This window comes from Rattus norvegicus, chromosome 2, assembly GCF_036323735.1.
Source record: "Rattus norvegicus strain BN/NHsdMcwi chromosome 2, GRCr8, whole genome shotgun sequence".
Classification (NCBI taxonomy): domain Eukaryota; kingdom Metazoa; phylum Chordata; class Mammalia; order Rodentia; family Muridae; genus Rattus; species Rattus norvegicus.
The window spans coordinates 249678618-249698428 of NC_086020.1; the positions used below are offsets into that span (position 1 = coordinate 249678618).

Genomic DNA, 19811 nt, shown 5'->3' on the forward strand with positions numbered 1-19811 from the left:
TTCCTCCTCCATGTCTGGGTGTTTGTCTGCCTCTCTCAGAGCTAATCCCCTTTATGAAACAGTTCTTCTATCCTAAGAATTTAGCCACACCTCCTACTCAGAGATTAGTCCAATTGGCCAACACTAATTAGGTCACCCACTTCCCCACCCAGAAAGCTGAGTGTGCTAGGGTTTCCTTCTACCTATGTCCTTGATGGAAATTGACCTGATGAGTCCATCCAGGGTTGGGACTGGCTGAGGGGTTCACCAGGAGGGACATCCTGTGGGATTTGAAGGGCTACTCGTCAGAACTGGTCTGAGCTTGCTATGTAAATTATTACATGTTTTCAAGGCAGTTTTAATTGTATGGGTCCTACGCTCTGGAGCCTCCCAACATGTGAGAGTCAATCAAGCACAACTGACTGGATTTTCTAATAAGGTTTCCTAGAGAGAATATGTTATGTGTAGGTAGTTCAAATAAGGTTAAATGTTAGCAAACCAAGCTCAGGGTTTGAAATAGGCAGAGGACCACTCTTCTTCTTTATCTACTGAAACTATCCCAGGAACCACTGTAGGGTTTGGGGAGGGGGCAGAATGAGTTAGTTTGTGGAAACCCTTTGAATGATGTAAATTTATGAATGACCACAATTAACTGACTGCTAAGATACCTAAATGTGACACTCTGGAGAAAGCCATTTGGGCACTTTTTCTAAGTGTTTCTCTTTTTGTCCTTAAACATGTTATACTCTTTTTAGTAAATCTAAATTCTGCTTTAACTGGCTGGTCTGGATTTTTCTGTGGTGCAGTTAAAAAAAAAAATCCGGGCTTCAGGAGAGCAGAGGTCTTTGCAAAGCATACCTGAGGGAGCTGCAGGTACCAGCAGCTGAGCTCTGTGTCAGTTTCCCTGACACTGCGATGCTAAGTATGGCTCCCTACTCACAGAATTCAAAGGACAAGAATATGAAAGAGGCACAATGGAAATTGTAATGGAGAATGAGGAAGAAGGGAAGAGAGAAAACATAATTCAGAAGGCTGGGTTGCTCTTAGAGGTGATTTCCAACAAGGATCTTAGTGTCTTTTCCTGCTATTGACTTATTCAATACCACAGCAAACTCTTGTCACTAATTTTTGGAGCAGGTTTTCTGGGAGCATAATATGAATCATAAAGTGTATCAAAATTGTTTCAGAATTTTATAGAACCCAAACTTGTGTGTATTTAGTCATCTTTATTAGTTCTTTTAGAAACAAGATCTAGTAGAAGACTTAATATAATTTTTAGCCAGTAATGAGCATTAAATGTTGTTATCTGTAGCAAGCGTAATAGAATTCGAAAAAAAGTTGCTCATTTCCTCTGGATACAAAGCATGGATATTGTTAATGCTTATACAATTGTGATTTGTGACTGACATTCAGAATAAAAGGAGATACTAAGTTTCACGTTAGCAAGAAGATCAATGTAATTTCCTGACCCAAAATTTTATCCTAAGTTAACAAAAAGAAATAATTGGAACTAATTCTAAAATGAAAATGTGATCCGGACATTCAAATAGTCCAAAGAAAGGCACAGAGGCCTGCTAAGGTGTAAAAATCAACTTAAGAGTTGGTAGAGTGGGGTTGGAGAGATGATTGAGCAGTCAGCAGGTCTTCTAGAGGTCCTGGGTTCCATTCCCAGCAACCACTCGGTGGCTTACAACTATCTGTAATGGGATCTGATGCCCTCTTCTGGCGAGCAGGTGTGCATATAGACAGAACACTCACATAAAGTAAAGAAACAAACAAAAAACCCAATAAAACAATACAAGGGACTGGGGTTACTGGGCTAAGCTCTTTAAAACCTCTTTTAGACATTACTTCCTTTGTCTAAACAAAGACTTTTAAAGATTATTTTATTTATTTTTATTTTTATGAGTGGTGTTTTTCCCGGATGTATATCTATGTGAGAGTGTTAGATCCTCTGAAACTGCTGGAATTACAGACAGTTGTAAGCTGTGGGTGCTGGGAGCTGAACCCCAGGTCCTGTGAAAAAGCAGCCACTCCTCTCAATTGCTGATCCTCCTCTCCAAGCCCTCCACAAAGACTTTCTGAAATCTTATTTCTGCTAACTTTCCCTCTTATGTTATATTGGCATGCTACAGAATTTCAGAAATTACACTTTTTCTTGTACTAAATATTTTCGATATCACTCATATTTTGATGTCACTTCTCATTACATACTGTTTAAAGGGATGGGTATGCTTGTTTTTTGAGAGTGCTGTGACCTTCCTATCTCTGTTTCCTGAGTGCTGGGATTGCAAGCATACACTACCACAATAGGTTGAATAAATTTTAAAAAAATGTTTATGGTGTTTGATTTCACTAGAAGAACATTTAGTTTTTACATCTATCAAGAGGCAGTAGCCAGTAATTAGGTACATGACTCTGCCTGTCAACCTACTATTTATTAATTTTTTAGACTTTTTTTTTTTTTTTTTTGGCATGTGGGTATGCACCAGTTTGTTGGAGTGGGTTTTCTTCTTTCACCATGTGAGTCCCAGGGATTGAACGCTTGGTGGCCAATCATCTCACTGGCCCATCTACTAATTTGGGGGCAGCATTCACTCTGTAGATCAGGTTAACTTAGAATATGTGTGATCCTTCTGCCCTGCCTCAGTTGCTGGAGTGCTGGCATTTATTGATGTGAGCCACAATGTTCAGTTTAGGCTTCTAAGTGTTCACAGTTTCAAAACACACACACACACACACACACACACACACACACACACACACACACACAGTGCTTTGATTCCCACTCATTATCTCGACTATTCATTCTATACGTTCTGTATTTTGGGAGCATCTAGTCACTTCTGGGTTACTGTGTAATTAATTCCAAGTCCAAATTCACGAAATGTATAACTAACTCCCTGTGGACAAACACCAAGAACCTTCAACTCAATATGCTAAATTTGAACTCATTTTTAAAGAGTCTTAAGCCGTTTCCGGACTCACTGCATCCCGGCGCATGCTTTCATCATCTCTCACCTGGATTACTGCCCACTTATTTAAAACATTTATTCCACTTCCTCAAGTAAGCATCCTCCACATACTTTAACTCTGACGTTTGTCCCAAATACACTCAAGTAACAACTGTTTGAAAACCCTCCTCTCATGGTGTAATGAACAGTCTTTAAATTCCAAAGTCAGGCCTTAAATTCTCTAAGATCACCTTTCAGATCCTTCAACACTAAATTTAACTCTTTTTCTGTGTTACCTGGCTGTCTTCCCTCCCCTACAGCCTTGCCAGTCAGGGCAAGCACAGGTTAGGGAACCAAGCCGATTCTTAGCGAGTGTTTACTGAAAGATTGTCCAGCGCAGGTCAGTGACGTCACATCCGACATCCGGTGGTGTCTTCCAACGTCGCTCTGAGGGAGGTTCACAAACAGGGTTTCAGCCTTTAAGCTAGAGTTTGTAACTGCTGTTGACCTCCTTCTTTGCAAAGGCCCAGAGCACCAGTTTAGAGTTCTGAGCCTTGGGTCTCCAACCGCAGGGCCCGCCCCAGCGTGGAACTCTGTGCGAGGGGAGCGCGGGCGCTGGCCGGACACAGACGCGAGCGCAGGAGAGGCCAGCTAATACTCCTCGGCGTTTCCTTCGGAGCTCTCGCGAGAGGAGCCAAGGGAAGATGGCTGCGCCGGGTCTTTCCGAGTGAGGAGGCGGCGGCGGCGCCCCGCGTCGTGTGGTCGCGGGCTCTTGAGCTGCGGCTTTCCTCGTCTGAGACGAGGGCCGCCGCCTCCGGGAGATGCGCGTGTCGCGGACCCGCGGTCGCCCCAGGAGTTCATGCTGCGTGCGAGGCTCGCGGCCGCCGCTCTAATCGCCCGGCGTCGCCGCCGCGCCGGCTCGGCCCGCGGTGAGCCTCCCGGACCCTGTCCCGCGCGCCGCGGCGGCGATGACCGGGGAGAAGATCCGCTCCCTGCGGAGGGACCACAAACCCAGCAAAGAGGACGGGGACGTGCTGGAGCCCTGCGAGGAGGAGGCGACGGCCGCGCTCGGCGGCGCCTTCACCGGGGGCAGAAGCGGAGCGGGCGGCAGCGGCAAGGGCGGCAAGGCCTGCCATAAGATCTTCAGCCACCACCACCGGCTGCAGCTGAAGGCGCCCACTGCGCCCGGCCCCGGCGTTCCGGCCCCGCCGCAGCACAACGCAGTGACTGCCACCTGCCCGGCTCCGGCCTGCCTGGGCAGTAACCCGGTTGTGGTGGCTGACGGAGGCAGCTGCCCCTCGCTCTACCCGGTGCACGAGTGCGTCTTTAAGGGGGACGTGAGGAGACTGTCCTCGCTTATCCGCACGCACAATATCGGACAGAAAGATAATCACGGTGAGCTTCTCTGGCTTTGTCCGATTTCTGTCCACTGGGGGTTGGGGGGGGTGACCGTCGGCCTTGGGTTCCCGGCTCCTGCTCGCGTACCGTATTTTCCTCTGGCAGAAAACACCCCCAGTCTTTCAGGTGCCCCGTGTCAGGGGTCAGGAGTTTTGAGTCTTACAGGTGCAGAAAGGATGTTTTTTTCCTGTCCACCTGAGCATCTCGGGACAAGTTGCCTTGTCTCTGCGGCCGCCTTTTCATGTGCCAAAACGTCAGGCTATCTCATCTCCAGACAGGTCTTGGCTTTAGGGGACGTTTCCTTTCCCATCCTTCCTCCTTGGAGCTCTAAGTTTGACCATGTGCATTGCCCGTCTTCATCAGCCAGGTAGAGAACCCTAGTGCAGCTAGCTGTGAGTTTTATCTATTACTGTCCTCGTGCTGTAAACACTGGTGTTTGAAAGCCACACAGAAATAGTGTATACATTTAATTTCCCAAAGCAATTGAAGGGACTTTCTCAATTTTCCACACTAGGAAAAATGTTTCGTCTTGACCCAGACTAAAGACAGTATTATAGTTTTCATTCTAAAGTCTTAGTGACATGTTTGAGAAAGCATGGTATACTTGGTAATGAACGGTATCAGTATCTGCTTTTGGCCATATCTTGTCAGCTGATCCCCCCCCCCCCAAGCAACAAGCTTTTTTTTTTAAAGATTTATTCCCTACCCCCCTTTTTTTTATGGTTCTGGGATTGAATCTAAGGCCTTGTGTAATCATAACTGTTGAAACTATTTTTCAACGTTTTATTAACAAGCCATTTTAAGTTGAAAATAGTTAGCAAATATTGTTGGCAGCTGTTTTTAACCTGACAGTTATACGTTAGGTAAACTGGTCAAGATGGTATTGTATATTAGTGCACAACATGATTTTGCACATTAATGCAATACCACCTGTGAAAATAAGCTTCCTGAATGTCATTGGTTTGTAGGTTTCTTATCTGAAAGTAGAACAAAAATAGAAAATAAAAAAAATGAATAATTATTTCAGTTCAGTTTTCTGTCTTCATCTTTTGAATTGTAATACTATCTATAGTCATAATGCCACCATCTATCGTTTATCATAAATACAAAAACACTCAGAGGCTGTCTCCAAGTTCTCATTTCTACTTTTATTTTATTTTATTTTGCTGTTGTAACAAGCACATTTGACAGCTACTGAGAATTAGATCCTGACTTAAAAAGTTGAGTTGTAGTCCTAGTGTACTGGTTAGTAGGGTGTTACTTAGACATGGTCTAGTAGTAGCTATGTTTTGTCTTTGCCATTAAAACTTAGTTACATGCCTGAAAGTCGCTTTGAAAATGGTCAAAACATTAAGTTAATGCTCTTTTAGAGAAGAGATGAGTGGATTACTGAAATGTTGGAATTGCTGATCATTGGGCTTCTAGTCCCATATTTAGCATTTTTTTAAAAGCTAAATTCTTTTCAGAGTAATTAGAATTCTATGTATTTTTAGACTGCTGTCCTTTACCCACCGAAATTCACTGTATGAATGAAATATTTGTATTTCATGTAACTGTCTTTAAATCACTTATGATCAAAGCAGCTGTGGGCTCCTGCCTGTAAAAAGTGCAACCATTCCTCTTCCTTGCATACTCAGGGAAGAGGCACTGCTGTGCTCTCCTGTAGTTTCATAATGTCCCCCATTAAACTCTAAGATCAGTAATTTTTTTAACCAAATATATTTCTGTATACCTATATGTAGAGATCCAAGGACAACTTGAATTAAGTCTCTCCTTCATTGAGTAGGTCCTGGGATTGGACTCAGGTTGTCTGGCTTGGGAGTGTCAATACCTACAGAGCTGTCTTGTCTGTATCCTGTTCCATTACTGAAGTGTAACTTTTACTTTAGATGCTCCCCAGCCCCACCCCTGCCCTAAATTTTTCCTTTAGACTTTATTTTATGTGCCTTTCTTTATTTCCACAAGTCTGGGATTTCAAGCATGTGCCACCATATCCAACTTTTTAAAAAACTGATTTTTTTTTTTTATGTGCATTGGTGTTCTGCCTGCATGTTTGTGTGAGGATGTCAGATTGTGGAATTTCAGACAAATGTGGGCTGCCATGTGGATGCTGGGTACTGAACCTGGGTCACATGGAAATTTAGTTAGTGCTGCTAGTGCACTCAACTGCTGAGCCATCTCTCCAGCCCCATACCCAACTTTCTTATCAAAGACTCAAACTCAGGTCCTCAGGGTTGTCTAGCAGACATTTTACCAGTTGAATCCAACCCTGTACTTTTACTTTTTAAATGGACGTTGTCAAATGATTTTCTTAAAAGGCTCTTACAGAGTTTCTATCAAAAAGAGTCCAGGGGGGTTCAGAACTTTGCTATGGTTTCATATGCAATATGCAAATGAGGCTAGAATTAGAAATAATGACTGGGAAGTGGTGACCCATGCCTTTAATTCTAGCATTCTTATAGGCAGAGGCAGGAGGATCTCTGAAATGGAGACCAGTTTAGTGTACAGATTTAGTTCCAGGGTGGACAGGACTGCACAGAAAAACCCTGTCTCAGAAAGCAGACAGACAGACAAAAAGGAGGGGGCTGGGGAGGAGAAAATGAGAGAAAGAAGAAATAGAAGTAGTTCCTAGAATCCCTAATCTCATACATATCAACCTCTTCATGAATTCCTGCTGGTGGGGATATGGCCACTGTGTTGCAGGAAAGTCAGTTCTAATATTTGTTTTGTTTTGTTTTGTTTTTTTTTTTTTTTTTTTGCTTTGCTTTGCAGTAGAGTACTTTTGTGAATATTTTCCACTTAGTATTTCTAATAGAAAGAAGTTTGTAGCCCCTGGTTATTTTTCTCAGCTATTAGGAGCCTTGTAGAAAGATTTGTCACTAGGTAGCTTTCAGTTTCTACAGAACTTCTGCATGTTTTTAGATTTCTTTGTGGAATGGCACAAATGAGTGCCTAGGTCATTCATCCACACCATGGCCTTTAGAATCTTTGCAGGAGCTGTCATCTGCCCCCATTTTCCAGTCGGTGCTTTCTTCTGTATCCATATGATATGCTCTGTGAAATGTTTCAGATGGTGTCTTAGGGTTTCCACTGCTGTGAAGAGACACCATATCCAAGGCATCTTTTATAAAAGAGAACATTTCATTGGGGCTGGTTCAGAGGTTCATTATCATCAAGGTGGGAGCAGGACACCTTGGTGGCAGGTAAGGTGCAGGAGGAGCTGAAGCCCACCCCCACAGTGACACACTTCCTCCAACAAGGCCACATCTTTAACAGTACCACTCCCTAAGGGCAAAGCGTATTCAAACCACCACACCACAGATGGTTTGTAAAATGCAGTAAATACTTAGTATTTTAAATCAGTAGATAAAACCCTATAGTGACTTTCTGTCCATGGAATCCTAGTCTGTTCATCTTCCTGGTAAGGATGGCACTCTGCTCTGATTGTTTCTGGAACTGCAGTGGCTTGGGTGGCCTTGCACAGCTTCACAGTCCAAAATAGGGCTTGGGCAGTGGTACCAGGGTTCAGAGGATTTGCTGCTCTTTCAGAGGACCCAGTGCAATTTCCAGTTCCTATATTTGGCTACTTACAGCCCCTTGTAGCTTGTATTGCCAGGGGATCCATGTAGACTTCAGGTACCTGATCGAGTACAGTAAACATAACACACATGCTCGTAAATGACAATTAAAAAGCAAATATATTTTTTAAAAAACCTAAAGGTTAAGAAAAAGATATTTATTTATTTATTGGAGATAGGCCAGCACTATGTAGCCTTGACTGTCCACTATACCTGGCCAGTTTTTATTACTTTTAGTTACGTGTCCAAGAGTGTTTGTCCTGTCTATATGTGGGTATGTACATGTGAGTGCAGATACCTGTAGAGGCCAGAGGTATCATTTCTCCTAGAGCTTGAATTAACAGTTGGTTGTGAGTAGCCTGGTGTAGGTGTTGGGAACCAAACTTGTGTTTTCTGGAAGAACAGCAAGTGCTCTTAACCACTAAGCCATCTCTCTAGCCCACAATTATTTTTAATATTGTGTTTTAGAAGAGCAAGTGATCTACTGTTACCTGGCCTTATCCCTTCTTGCAGTTATCTGTCTTCCTGTTACCTATCCATCCAATTTTTGAGACAGGTCTTATTGTATAGTCTGGGCTTTATCCTAAAGTTTGAGATTTTCCTGCCTCTGCTTCCCAAAACCAGTTTGCAGTTTTCAAACACAGGCTCTGTAGTTAATGAATTATTTTGCTGTAGTCTTTTCTCCTTGTTTTATGTGGAAAGCCTGTTGTCTTCTAGACTGTTACTACCTTCATTTATTGTTCATTAGCTTCTTCAGTTTGGACTGATCTTTAGTAAATTTTTTTGTTATATATTGCTTTTTCCTTGATAAAATGTTGGTTGACAACAGCCTCTAATTATGTTTAGAAAACTGTATACTGACTGGACTTATAAACAGAAGTTACATATGACAGAATATCTCCATCTTATGTTCAAGTGTTCCGAGTGATTCTACTTTGTGGATTATTTAATAGCAGTTTTTGGAGAACAGGAGAGAAGTTATACCACACTAAAAGTACACAAAGGGGTTGGGGATTTAGCTCAGTGGTAGAGCGCTTGCCTAGCAAACGCAAGGCCCTGGGTTCAGTCCCCAGCTCCGAAAAAAAAATAAAAAAAAATAAAAAAAATTTTAAAAGTACACAAAATTACTATACCTTTATTAGATCTTCCTTTTTTTTTTTTTTTTTTTCAAGACAGGATTTCTCTGTTTAGCCTTGGCTATCCTAGAACTAGCTCTGTGGGTCAGGGTAGCCTCAAACACACAGAGATCTGTCTGCTTCTGCTTCCCCAGTGTTGGGATTAAAAGTGTGAGGTATCACTGCCCAGCCAAATAAATTGTTTTCTCCTTTAATGTGAAATTAAAGATTGAGGCACCAAAGAGATGCCTTAGTGGTTAAGAGCACTTGATACTCTTAGAGAGGGCTGAAGTTTGGTTCCCAGCATTCATGTTGTCAGCTCATAGCTGCCTGCAATGAGTATAAGGGACCTGACATCCTTTTTTGGCTTCTGTGGGTGCATATGCCTACATGCATAGAAACACACATACACATGTAAATAAAAAAAAGGATGGAGTATAGCCTTTACATTAAGTGTCAAGGTTTATTTGAGTCACATTTGCCCTTAGTAGTTTGGACAGTTTGTGTTTATAATGAACTTTAGTGATTTTGCTATTCAGTACTTCAGAATTAAAAATGGTACAAATAGATTATAGTTCTTGCTTGGTAGACATGTAGTTTTGTTTTTTCCCCAAGTTAAACATTCCCAAGTTAATCAGATCTTCCTGACTGTTAGAAGCTTTGAGGTACCCGACAGTGGTGAGATTGCTGAGTGTGTGAAGTGCTCATACCAGCCGTAAAAAGTTGCTGGTGTATTTGGAAGATTTGGTGATTTCTGCCTTTGATTCTGTTGGCTGGTGTCAGTTTTGTGGGTTGCAAGAGCTTCTTTATTCTTGAGGTTTAGGTAGATTTTTGAGGATTTAACTTGATGGTGTAGTAATACTGTCTGTCAGTATAATAGAGGGCAAGATTTCTTGACAAGAGTTTTGGCAATGTCTTTTGTGTATCTTTTGGTTGGTTTTCAAGGACAGTTCAAAGGAATCAGTCTTGTTCTAGAGTGAAAATATTTTTGAGAGATTTGAGACTGCTCTCTTCGTTCTTAATAGTTTCCAGTATTTTTTTCCTTTACTTAGTTGATTGATTTATTCAATGGTCTTCTAATATGTGGTAGTGTTTTTGATGCTGTAGATGCAGAGGTGAACAGATTATCATAATTCCTGTTCTTGTGGTGCTAAATGCTAGTTGAAGAGCCAGAGAGTAGACAACCAGTGAATTGAATGAATGTATGTTATGACTATTAATGAGTCATATTGAGTGAGGGGTGGGCTAATGAGAGTGTTATGTAGAACAAGTAGAACAGAGTCTAGAACAGCATCTCAAGCAAAAAACAGTAAATGCAAAGTTACTGCCATTATGGACTGGGAGAACACTGTGATGAAGTGGGCAGGAAAAGTAAATGTGGCTGGAGCTTAGAGACTTGAGAGGCAGGCAGCCTTGCCATAAGTGTGCTGTAGACTCTGAGGGCTTCTTTATGTAGTACCATGGAATGCCGTCCTGTCAGGAGGTTTTCAGCAGAGGTCTGACTGGTTGCAAAGCTCGCTCACCCTACTGTTCTAGTCAGCAGATATCTGCAGATAGTATCGTGGAACAGTGTTAGAGTAAATGGCTGTTACTGGAAGTGAGAGATGGGGTGGATGTAGGGCGTTCTGTAAATTTACTACAGTAGTAGCATTTCTGAGAGGGAATTTCTTCCTCCTTGTCTGGATGGGGCTTAGATGTAACAGGAGAACTTGGAACTGTACCGGGTCTGGTATGTGTAATATTTTGCTTTACTTTGTAATTAAGGTGTATAGGTCAAAATTGTCTCATAACACAAGTCACTGCTTGCCTTCTTTGTGCTGGACTGTGCACTGAGCACAGAAACCTTACTGAACGCTTGCCTCTGGGGTGTTCTTGAAGCCATGTAGGTGCTATGTACAACACTCCTCTGTATGCTGAGAATAGTTTGGAAAAAACATTTCTGAAGGTGGCTACAGGTGAACTACATACCCTTTCTCCACAAAACAACATTTTTTTCTTGGGGGAGAGCATGCAGCTTATAGACAAATTAGGTGTTTGGCAGATTTTTTTTTTCTGGAAAGTAAATGAGCCGAGTTTGAGCCCATATGGCACGAAACTGTATTTCCTGCCAATTAAAAGAATAAGGTTTGGGGGTTGGGGATTTAGCTCAGTGGTAGAGCGCTTGCCTAGCAAACGCAAGGCCCTGGGTTTGGTCCCCAGCTCCGGGGGGGGGGGGGGGGGGAGAAAAGAATAAGGTTTGCTATCAATTAAAAGGATAAGGCTTAGCTTAGCTGTGGTGGCCCATGCTTTTATTCCACTGTCTCTATGTGTTAAGACCAGCGTGGTTTACAGATTGAGATATAGTCAGGGCTACACAGAAAACAAATCTCAAAAGACAAATATCAGCCAACTAAACAAAAGGCAAGTTAGAATTTTGAAAACTTATTCTGTCATTTTAAGTTTACCAGATTCATACTTCTTAAAACTATTTCTCTGATCACATTCAGCTTTTGATGCTGTCTATTGGAATGTATCAGTACCTGGATGGCTATAAACTTTTCCAGATACTGATATTCCAGTTAGGATAATATGTATTCTATAATCATGTCTCAGGTTCGGAGTATAGCAGAGAGGTAGATAGAGTACTGGACTCAATAGAGTGAAGTCCTTAGTTTGGTCCTTTGGAAAACACACACACACACACACACACACACACACACACACACACACACACACACACACACTGAAAGGTCAAGATTTTATTGTCTTTATAACAAAATTGGCTTAGAACTGAATCACTTGGCCCTTTCTCTTCTTGTCACCTTCCAGTTCAAAATGTTTGCACCTCTTGATCTGCAGTTGGACTCAATACACTCCAGTCTCAGCACAATCTTCTTTGTAGTTTTAGCCTTTTTGCAGAAAATGGGCCTAGTTTGCCCACCGTAGCCACTCTGTTTTCTGTCATAAGGCCACTTTCCCTGGGCATACAAAGAATCCTTGCCCTTCTTGTACTGTGTCACTTTGTGGGGTTGTTGCTTTCCACATTTCTTTCAAAATGTCCAGTGGGTCTTAGGAACGTTCGCCATGTTTGCAGGAGTGCTATAGCTCAAAAAGAAAGAGGATAGAGCAGCAATGGAAGTTTATCAGAAACTTATATATTTAATTAAAATGTTGTAAGCTGCTCTTGTCATTAGTTTGGACAATGCACTTCGTTTTCTGAAGTCCTAATTTTGATAGAAGCAGCATTTTTTTCATTGATACAATATTTCCACATAATTATGGAGTAATGTGTTCATTGTTTAATGACCAAATCAGCATAATTAGCATTTCTATTTTCTTAGATGTTTTCATTTTCTGTGTCTTGGGAACCCTCAGATTCTAACCTCCATTACCCTATATCATAGCTGTAGGCTGTCATTGCTTTATTGTGCCAGAAACACCTCAGCTGTGTTCGGTGCCATTGTCCATTCTGCATTCAGTGTCTGCTGGTTTAGCTCCTGTAGCATCTACAGATGAAAGACACCAGGGTTTGTCTTTCTGTTCTTTGTAACTGACATTTTTACCTTCACCAAGTGTAAAGACAGCAGTATTTGTGTTGGTATTCCCAGCTTATCTCCCTTCCTTTAATATGTCTTCCATTTCTATCCATGTTGCCAGAGAAGAGACTAAAGCTTTGTGGTGAGTGATGTTCCTGTGTGTGCTCATTTTAAAGTCCACCTACTTCTGTGTGCACTCGATTGACTCTGTATCTTCATTTGTACATTTGTGCTGGCATCTCTGACAGAATGGTAATGTTACACAACCCTTTCATACAGCTCATCATGTTGTGGTGGCCCAAATAAAATAATTTCTGTTGCCTCTTAATAACTTATTTTGCTGGTGTTAGGAATCATAATATAAATATCTGATATGCAACCGCTGTGAAAGGGCCATTCAGCCTCCAGCGCCTTAACCCATGGGATGAGAACCACTATATTCCAGAGTGAGGTTGCTTGATTATATGCTGTTTTAGTTTAGTTTTTTTTTTTTTAATGAACCTGACATTGTAAAATACAGTAATGCCAGAATTAAGTTGACTATGAGAGGGCATTTAAACAAAAGTGTTGTTATGTGATTGCTTCTAGAAGGTTGAGTGGTCAATAGAAAGTGCTCTGTCCTGGAAGCCAAATGCAGGCAGCTGTTTAGATCAGGTCTGAAACACCTGGTTCAGGGCACTAAGTTACCAGTCCTATTGGCTGTTCGAAGAGCAGCCATTCAGAAGACATGAGCTTGAGGCTAGGTTCCAGGAAAACTTTGCCATTTGCCAACTCTGAGTTGATGATGTTCTGGGTTCCTTGATATTCTCATAAAATTTTTAACACCAGCTTTCAATTCATGAGGAGAATTACTGAGTATTTTCATGGAGATAGCTTTGACCTTGCCAACTTGAGTTGTATTGGTGGTGTATAGTTATTTTTCATGTGATCAAATACCCGATAAACATCTCCCTGAGGGAGACAGGCTTTGTGTCCATGCTGGGGATGCTTACAGCCATGGTAGGACCAGGAAGCAGAGCACAGGGGAATTCCCACATTCAAGGGGCTTCCTCTTTACTGTTTTTGTTCAGTTAAAAGCCCCTGCCTGCAAGGTGGTGCTACCTCATTCACTCTGGGAAACTAAAAATGTGTCTGGTTTGCCAGGCATGGTGGTGCAACACCTTTAATTAATCCCAGTGCTCTGAGGCAGAAGCAGGTGGATATCTGAGTTCAAGGACAGCAAGGGCTACAGAGACCCTGTCTGGGGGTTGGGGGTGGGGTTGGGCAAAGGGCAAGTGTTTGACTAACTAATGCTTTGTTCTTACTACATTTAAACTGGCCTGTAAGTTTAGTGCTTTCTTTGTATTTGGTCCTTAATTTCTTTAATTGGTGTCTCAATTTTCAGGGTTATTTTATACTATTTTATCTTTCACTTTGTTTAACAAACCTCACTTTTCCAGTTCCTTGAATTCTCTGTTGAAGAGAATCTCACAGGAAAGTGCTCTCTCTGATTATCAGCTACAGTGAGTGCTTAGAGGGGTTTAGGATGCTCTTTCCTTGAACCCATAGAGAAGAGATAGAGGGTGCTGCTTTCCTTTCTCTTAGGAGACCTGAATTCTTTATTGCAGGATGGGTGATATTGCAGGATGGGTGAGCATCCTGCATTTGGGTTGTTACAAGAGAAAAGGTCATTCTCCCAGAAGATGTTAATAATCCTGGGAGAAACAGAAGAGAGATTTGGTAATAATTGCTTGATTTTTTTCATTAATCCATTTATAAGGATTACATCTTTAAAACTGAAGAAAATGAATCAGTATAAAAATAAACAGAAAAATTTAAATATAGGTCAAGTAAATTAAATTTACTTACCAGTATCTTGATACTATAGAAAATTGAGTGATCTATAAACTGTACTAAAAGTAATATAGAATTGTAGTAAGTTGAAAAAATGCATAATATAAAGACAGTATAGTGTATATTTTTTATTTGAAAATGAAAAGAGCAACTGGATTAGAGAACTATTTAAAGATATAAAGGAAAAGTTTTTGTTTTTTCTCTTTTGAGTTGCATGAAGTTCACACTGGCCTTGAATTTATAATCCTCTTGTCTCTGCTTCACTGTTACTGTGACTACAGGCATGCCTTACCACAGCTATAAGGAACTCATGTTGATCTAATGTTAGATGCGATCCCAAAGGTAGAAATATTTTTTGTATTTTAGGGAAAAGCACTGAAGAGAGATTTAAAAAAAAAAAAACATTTATTTTCAATGTATGCATCTATGGTCAAAGGACAATTTGCAGGATTCAGTTTTCTCTTTCCAACATATCTGCCCTGGGATTCAAATTCAGGTTTTCATGTAGCAAGCACTGAGCCATCCCAAAAGACATTTTTTCTTTTTTGAAAAGTTTTTAAAAATGAATCTTTAACTTTAATTCTGAAATATTTCATACTCATAGAAAAGTTGGAAGAATAGTCCAGAGAACCTACAGATCCTTCTCTGGTTGCTGGTAGAGTTTTTCCTTCTTGTCACTTCTCCAAACAGTTAGCATAGCTACCATGTGTGGCCTTTATGGTCTTTGGGTCTATAATCTCCAGGTGTAAGGCATGCAAAAGCCATGTGTGCATCATAGGCAGAAGCTGATCATGTCTTAGGAGGTCGTCCACAGTAGGCAGTTGTGGCACTGACTCTTGGATACTGAGAAATGGTTGTGTACAGAATTGTGAGAGGAGCTGAAAACACCTCACCAGCTTACCCTAAACATAATAACATTTTCCTACAGGATAGTGGTCATATTCAAATTACTTCTTTTATTGAAATTAGTTTCCTTTATTTTTAGCTTTACGTTTTCATTTCTGTGTATTTTTATTTTATGTATATGAGCATTTGCCTGCATGTTTGCATGTGTACCACATGTATGCAGTTCCCACACAGACCAAAAGAGGGCCTTAGATCCCCTAGAACAGGAGTTACCACTGGTAGTGAGTTACCATGCAGGTGCTAGGAACTGAACTTGGGTCCTATGGAAGAGCAACCAATACTCTTAACTGCTGACCCATCTCTGCAGCTCCCTAAAGAGATTCTTGATATCTTTGTGTTTAACAGTTGTCTCATACAGTTGAAAGAACTTGGAACTGCTTAAGGATTAAGACTGATTCTTATTGTTTTCTGTCCCCACATGAGTAGATATGCGACTTATTTACTAAAAGAACAAAGACTGGTGTGATGAGCAGCAGAAGGAATCTGAAGTCTTTGGGAATATCTCAGAGAGTGAATGTTCTGCTGGTTGCTTTTGGGCAGGTCAGGGGAGGTACTCTGGGTTGTGCTTTTTGCCCCCTTTTGAATTTGTCACAGAAAACAGAAGTGTTATTTCTGCTTAAAATTGTCAATAAAAATCCTGAAGGAGCTGAAACCACACTTAGATAAAATTTCTTATGTTGTTATGGCTTCTAATTTAATTTTGTTTTCAATTTTAGGAAACACACCTTTACATCTTGCTGTGATGTTAGGAAATAAAGGTTAGTAAATACTTTTAATGTTTAACTTCACTCACAGTTGTCGTTAAAAAATCATATTTGTGTATATGGCATGTGGCTTCATGCCATGTTGGTTCTCCTGGCATATGGGTTCTAGGGATTAAAGTCAGGTTATCACACTTGGTAGCAAGAGCCTTTACCCAGTGGGTCATCTTGTCAACCTCAGTTTTGTCACTGAAAATCACTTAACCAGGGGCTAGAGAAATGGCTCAGTAGTTAAGAGCACTTGGTTCAATTTCCTGTTACTCATCTAGTGGTCCACAACTGTTTATAAATATTATTTCCAGGGAATCCCAAGCCCATTTCTGACTTCTGTAGGTGCCAAGCATAAATATGGTACACAGACATACATGCAGGCAAAACACACATAAAATGAGTAAATAAAAAAAAAAAACTTCATAAACCATTGGTTTCAGGGAATACTGATAAGTAGCCATAAGAAAATGTGTTTCCAGGTAAAGTCTGAGAAAAATTGAATTAAAATTGGCAGTTTACCCTAGAACCGTGCAGTACTAGCATGTGCTGTATCTTTGAAGTTGGGGTAAGCATAGTATTGTGGTGAGTTGGATCCACAGGTATTTGAGGTTCCCACTTCATGAGTTTTTTAAGAGACAAGCACCTAGTGGAAAGAATCTTGGGAAAGACTTGAATAGATGATTCAGGCCCTGCAAACAGTGTTGTTAATACCCCTTTAAAAAATATGTATATATGTATATATATTTTATGTGTTTTAATTGCATGTATATCTCTGTATTAGTTTGCGCCTAGCACAGTTGGAGGCCAGAAGAATGTCAGATTCCTTAGAGGTGGTGTTATAGGTGGCTGAGAATTGAACTGAGGTTCTTTAGAACATCAGAAAGTGTTCTTAACCATTGAGCCATATCTCTAGTCCCTTAAAAATATTTTTAGATTAAGCATTTTAAATTAAAAGTTCGTAACTGGCTCCAAGGGATCTGACATTCTTCTGGTCTCCTCAGGAATACAAACACAGATGTGCACATATGTACATGCACATGAATAACAAAATACATATTTGGGGGTTGGGGATTTAGCTCAGTGGTAGAGCGCTTGCCTAGCAAGCGCGCAAGGCTCTGGGTTTGGTCCCCAGCTCCAGAAGAAAAAAAAAAAAAACTAAAATACATATTTGAAAAAGCTTCTTTGCTAATGTTATTAGTGTAAACAAACAGACTTAGTCAGAATTCAGGTGTGAAAGATGAACAAAAAACCTTTTTTCTGATAGTAATATAAAAATATTAATTCCATATTTATAATCCAGAGGTTATCCTTTTCATCTTCATGCCTTCCTTGTAGCACAAAACCTCAGCTTTGGTTCACCAGAGTGAAAGCTGCCTGGCATGCTTTGCCACACTGCTTTTCACGGTCAGTTTCTAAGTTCTTTCACTTGCTGGTGATGGGCTACAACTGTGGCAGCTGTAGACATTCTGCTCTATTAGTTAGTAGTCTTGGAGTGACACTTTGACGCTGTGTGGATGTCCACTGAGATCTTTCCTCCACAGTATACTTCTCCATTTTTATTACTTGTTGACAGAAATAACATTTTTCTAGAAAAAAGTTCACCCTTACATGTGTTCCAGCTGGTCATTCAGTTTCTTAGTTTGGTCGTGACACTGACCATTTCTGTTGCTCCTGTCTTCTTGCTGTAGTGTTTCTCTTTGATAACCATATAGTCCTCTAGCACTGTGCATGAGACTATGCATTATTAGGACCTATGATGAACATGTGGTTTGCCAGTGTGTACTCACTATGTAGCCCTGGCTGGCTTCACTATGGTAGATCAAGCCTGCCTGGCACTCATCTACCTTGACATCCATCTGCCTTGTCTTGGAGAGTTTAATTAAGGAGTGAGCCACCATGCCCTGCAAAGACAGTCTTCTACATCAGGGTGGGGTCTCTGCAGCTAAGGCCAGCAAAGTAACGACCCATGGAAAGTAAGAAGATAATTCAGTTCAACATGACTCAGCTGGAATTGGTTCAGACTTTGAGAACCTTATTTTAGGAATGTTTAAACGCAGCACAGTTTGAAATAAAAGTTTTCTAGTAATTAAGTCAATCCTTTGCGCACACCAAAGCTTTAAATCTGACTGCCTAGAAACTCTGTAAAGTACATGTGATATCTTCTATAAAGATAGGTCCTAAAGATTAACTGAGGGCTGGAGAGATGGCTCAGCCGTCCAGAGGTTCTGAGTTGCTACATAGGGGCTCACAGTGATCTGCAACAGGAACTGATGCCCTCTTCTGGTGTGTCTGAAGACAGCTACAGTATACTCACATACATAAAGTAAATAAAATCATTTAAAAAAATTATCTGAGAAAACAGGCTCAGTTAAGGGTCTGGGGAATAGTGGTATAAATTGACTGAGATAGGCAAGTTCAAGATACAGGTCTAGGGTATCCAGCGTAGTTCCTGTTAAAGGCATTTTTTTTCTTCCTGAAATAAATAATTAGCATTTCATTGACATAGCAGATGAGCACATTCTCCTTTGGGTCTTTTTGGGTTGTAGATGTTTTCTTGAGACACGGTTTTACCAGTTTGCCCTGGCTTGTCTGGAACTCAAGGTGCCAACCAGGCTAGCCTCCAAATAACTCAGTAATCCACCTCCCTCTGCTTCCCAAATGCTTAGATTAAAAGCATGCACTACCATGCTCAGCTGAACTGTAGATATTTGTATAAATTACTCTTATGGTTCATAGGTTATCTTTAGTTCATATAAGCACTCTTCAAGTATTCTTTGGAGACAAACAATATTTTTCAGAGAGTATCCAATTTACTTTTAGATAGATTGAGTTCCTTTGACTCTGGGGAACTTAGACAACCTTATTATACCATGGGAGTTTATAGGTTATACATAGAAGAGCATTATTTGACATATGTAGTAATCTAGTTTATTTTGCATACCACTCATATTTAAAGATTCTGGACATTGTATGTCTGATAATTATTCCTATTTTATGTTGCAGAATGTGCACATTTACTGTTGGCTCACAATGCTCCAGTAAAGGTGAAAAATGCTCAGGGATGGAGCCCTCTGGCGGAAGCCATCAGCTATGGAGACAGACAGATGAGTAAGCAGTACTTTAAAAATACAAATTGGTGTGTTGAGATAGTTTTCTTGTGTGACTTCTCAGCAATCTGCAAACTTAACCGTGACTTACCCATGACTGGGAACCCCAGCATTGAGCAGCAAAACAGTTGAGTCATGGAGAAACCTCCTCCTTTCAGCCTTCAGAGGTCAAGACTTCATTGTTTTTTCTTGCAAATTATTATTTCTGTTTAATTATTAGTATACTAATTAAAATAAAAACTAATCATGATGTTAACAGCACTTACCTACTTTTGGTGGATGTAGACTTTGCTGGAAGCTAGGAAATGTGCTGTTTCTTGGTTTATTCTTTGAGCCATTTTGTTTCCTTGTCCTGGAGATCTTTCATGGTGCCTCCCTACATTTCTCTATACCTGATAAATTCAGGACAGACTCAATTTGCTCAGATCTAGCCAGGCTAAAGGTGAATGTGACTCTGCTTTCCCCAGCTGCACCTACTGCAGTGCTCCCTGGGTCAGAGGGGCTCTTGGTTGGCACAGTGGCTGTAGCTTCCTCCCTTCTTTACTTGTCTTGTTCTACGTGAACTGCCACTTAGACTTTAAAGCCATCTAGAATCTCCTTAGCACACAATTTGGCTTTTATCTATTTTTTCCTTAGGTACAGATACCACCAAAGTCCAGCTTGGTGAATCAGTG

The 19811-nt window shown here is 40.8% G+C and overlaps 1 protein-coding gene and 1 pseudogene across 5 annotated transcripts in view; one reads left to right on the forward strand and one right to left on the reverse strand.

Moving 5' to 3' along the window:
- The first annotated feature begins 1134 nt into the window (after positions 1-1134).
- Ankrd13c (ankyrin repeat domain 13C) overlaps positions 1135-19811 on the forward strand; it is a 49521-nt gene continuing 30844 nt past the window's right edge. For 4 of the 5 annotated variants that reach the window (XM_063282546.1, XM_063282547.1, XM_063282548.1 and 1 more), the window contains exons 1-3: positions 1135-4328; positions 15995-16036; positions 19034-19138. In XM_063282546.1, the coding sequence (XP_063138616.1) occupies positions 3902-4328; positions 15995-16036; positions 19034-19138 (574 nt within the window). In that variant the 5' untranslated portion in view covers positions 1135-3901. The remainder of the gene's footprint in view (positions 4329-15994; positions 16037-19033; positions 19139-19811) is intronic. The other variant, NM_001191570.2, reaches the window with a different exon arrangement.
- On the reverse strand, positions 11691-13146 carry Rpl36a-ps19 (ribosomal protein L36A, pseudogene 19; annotated as a pseudogene).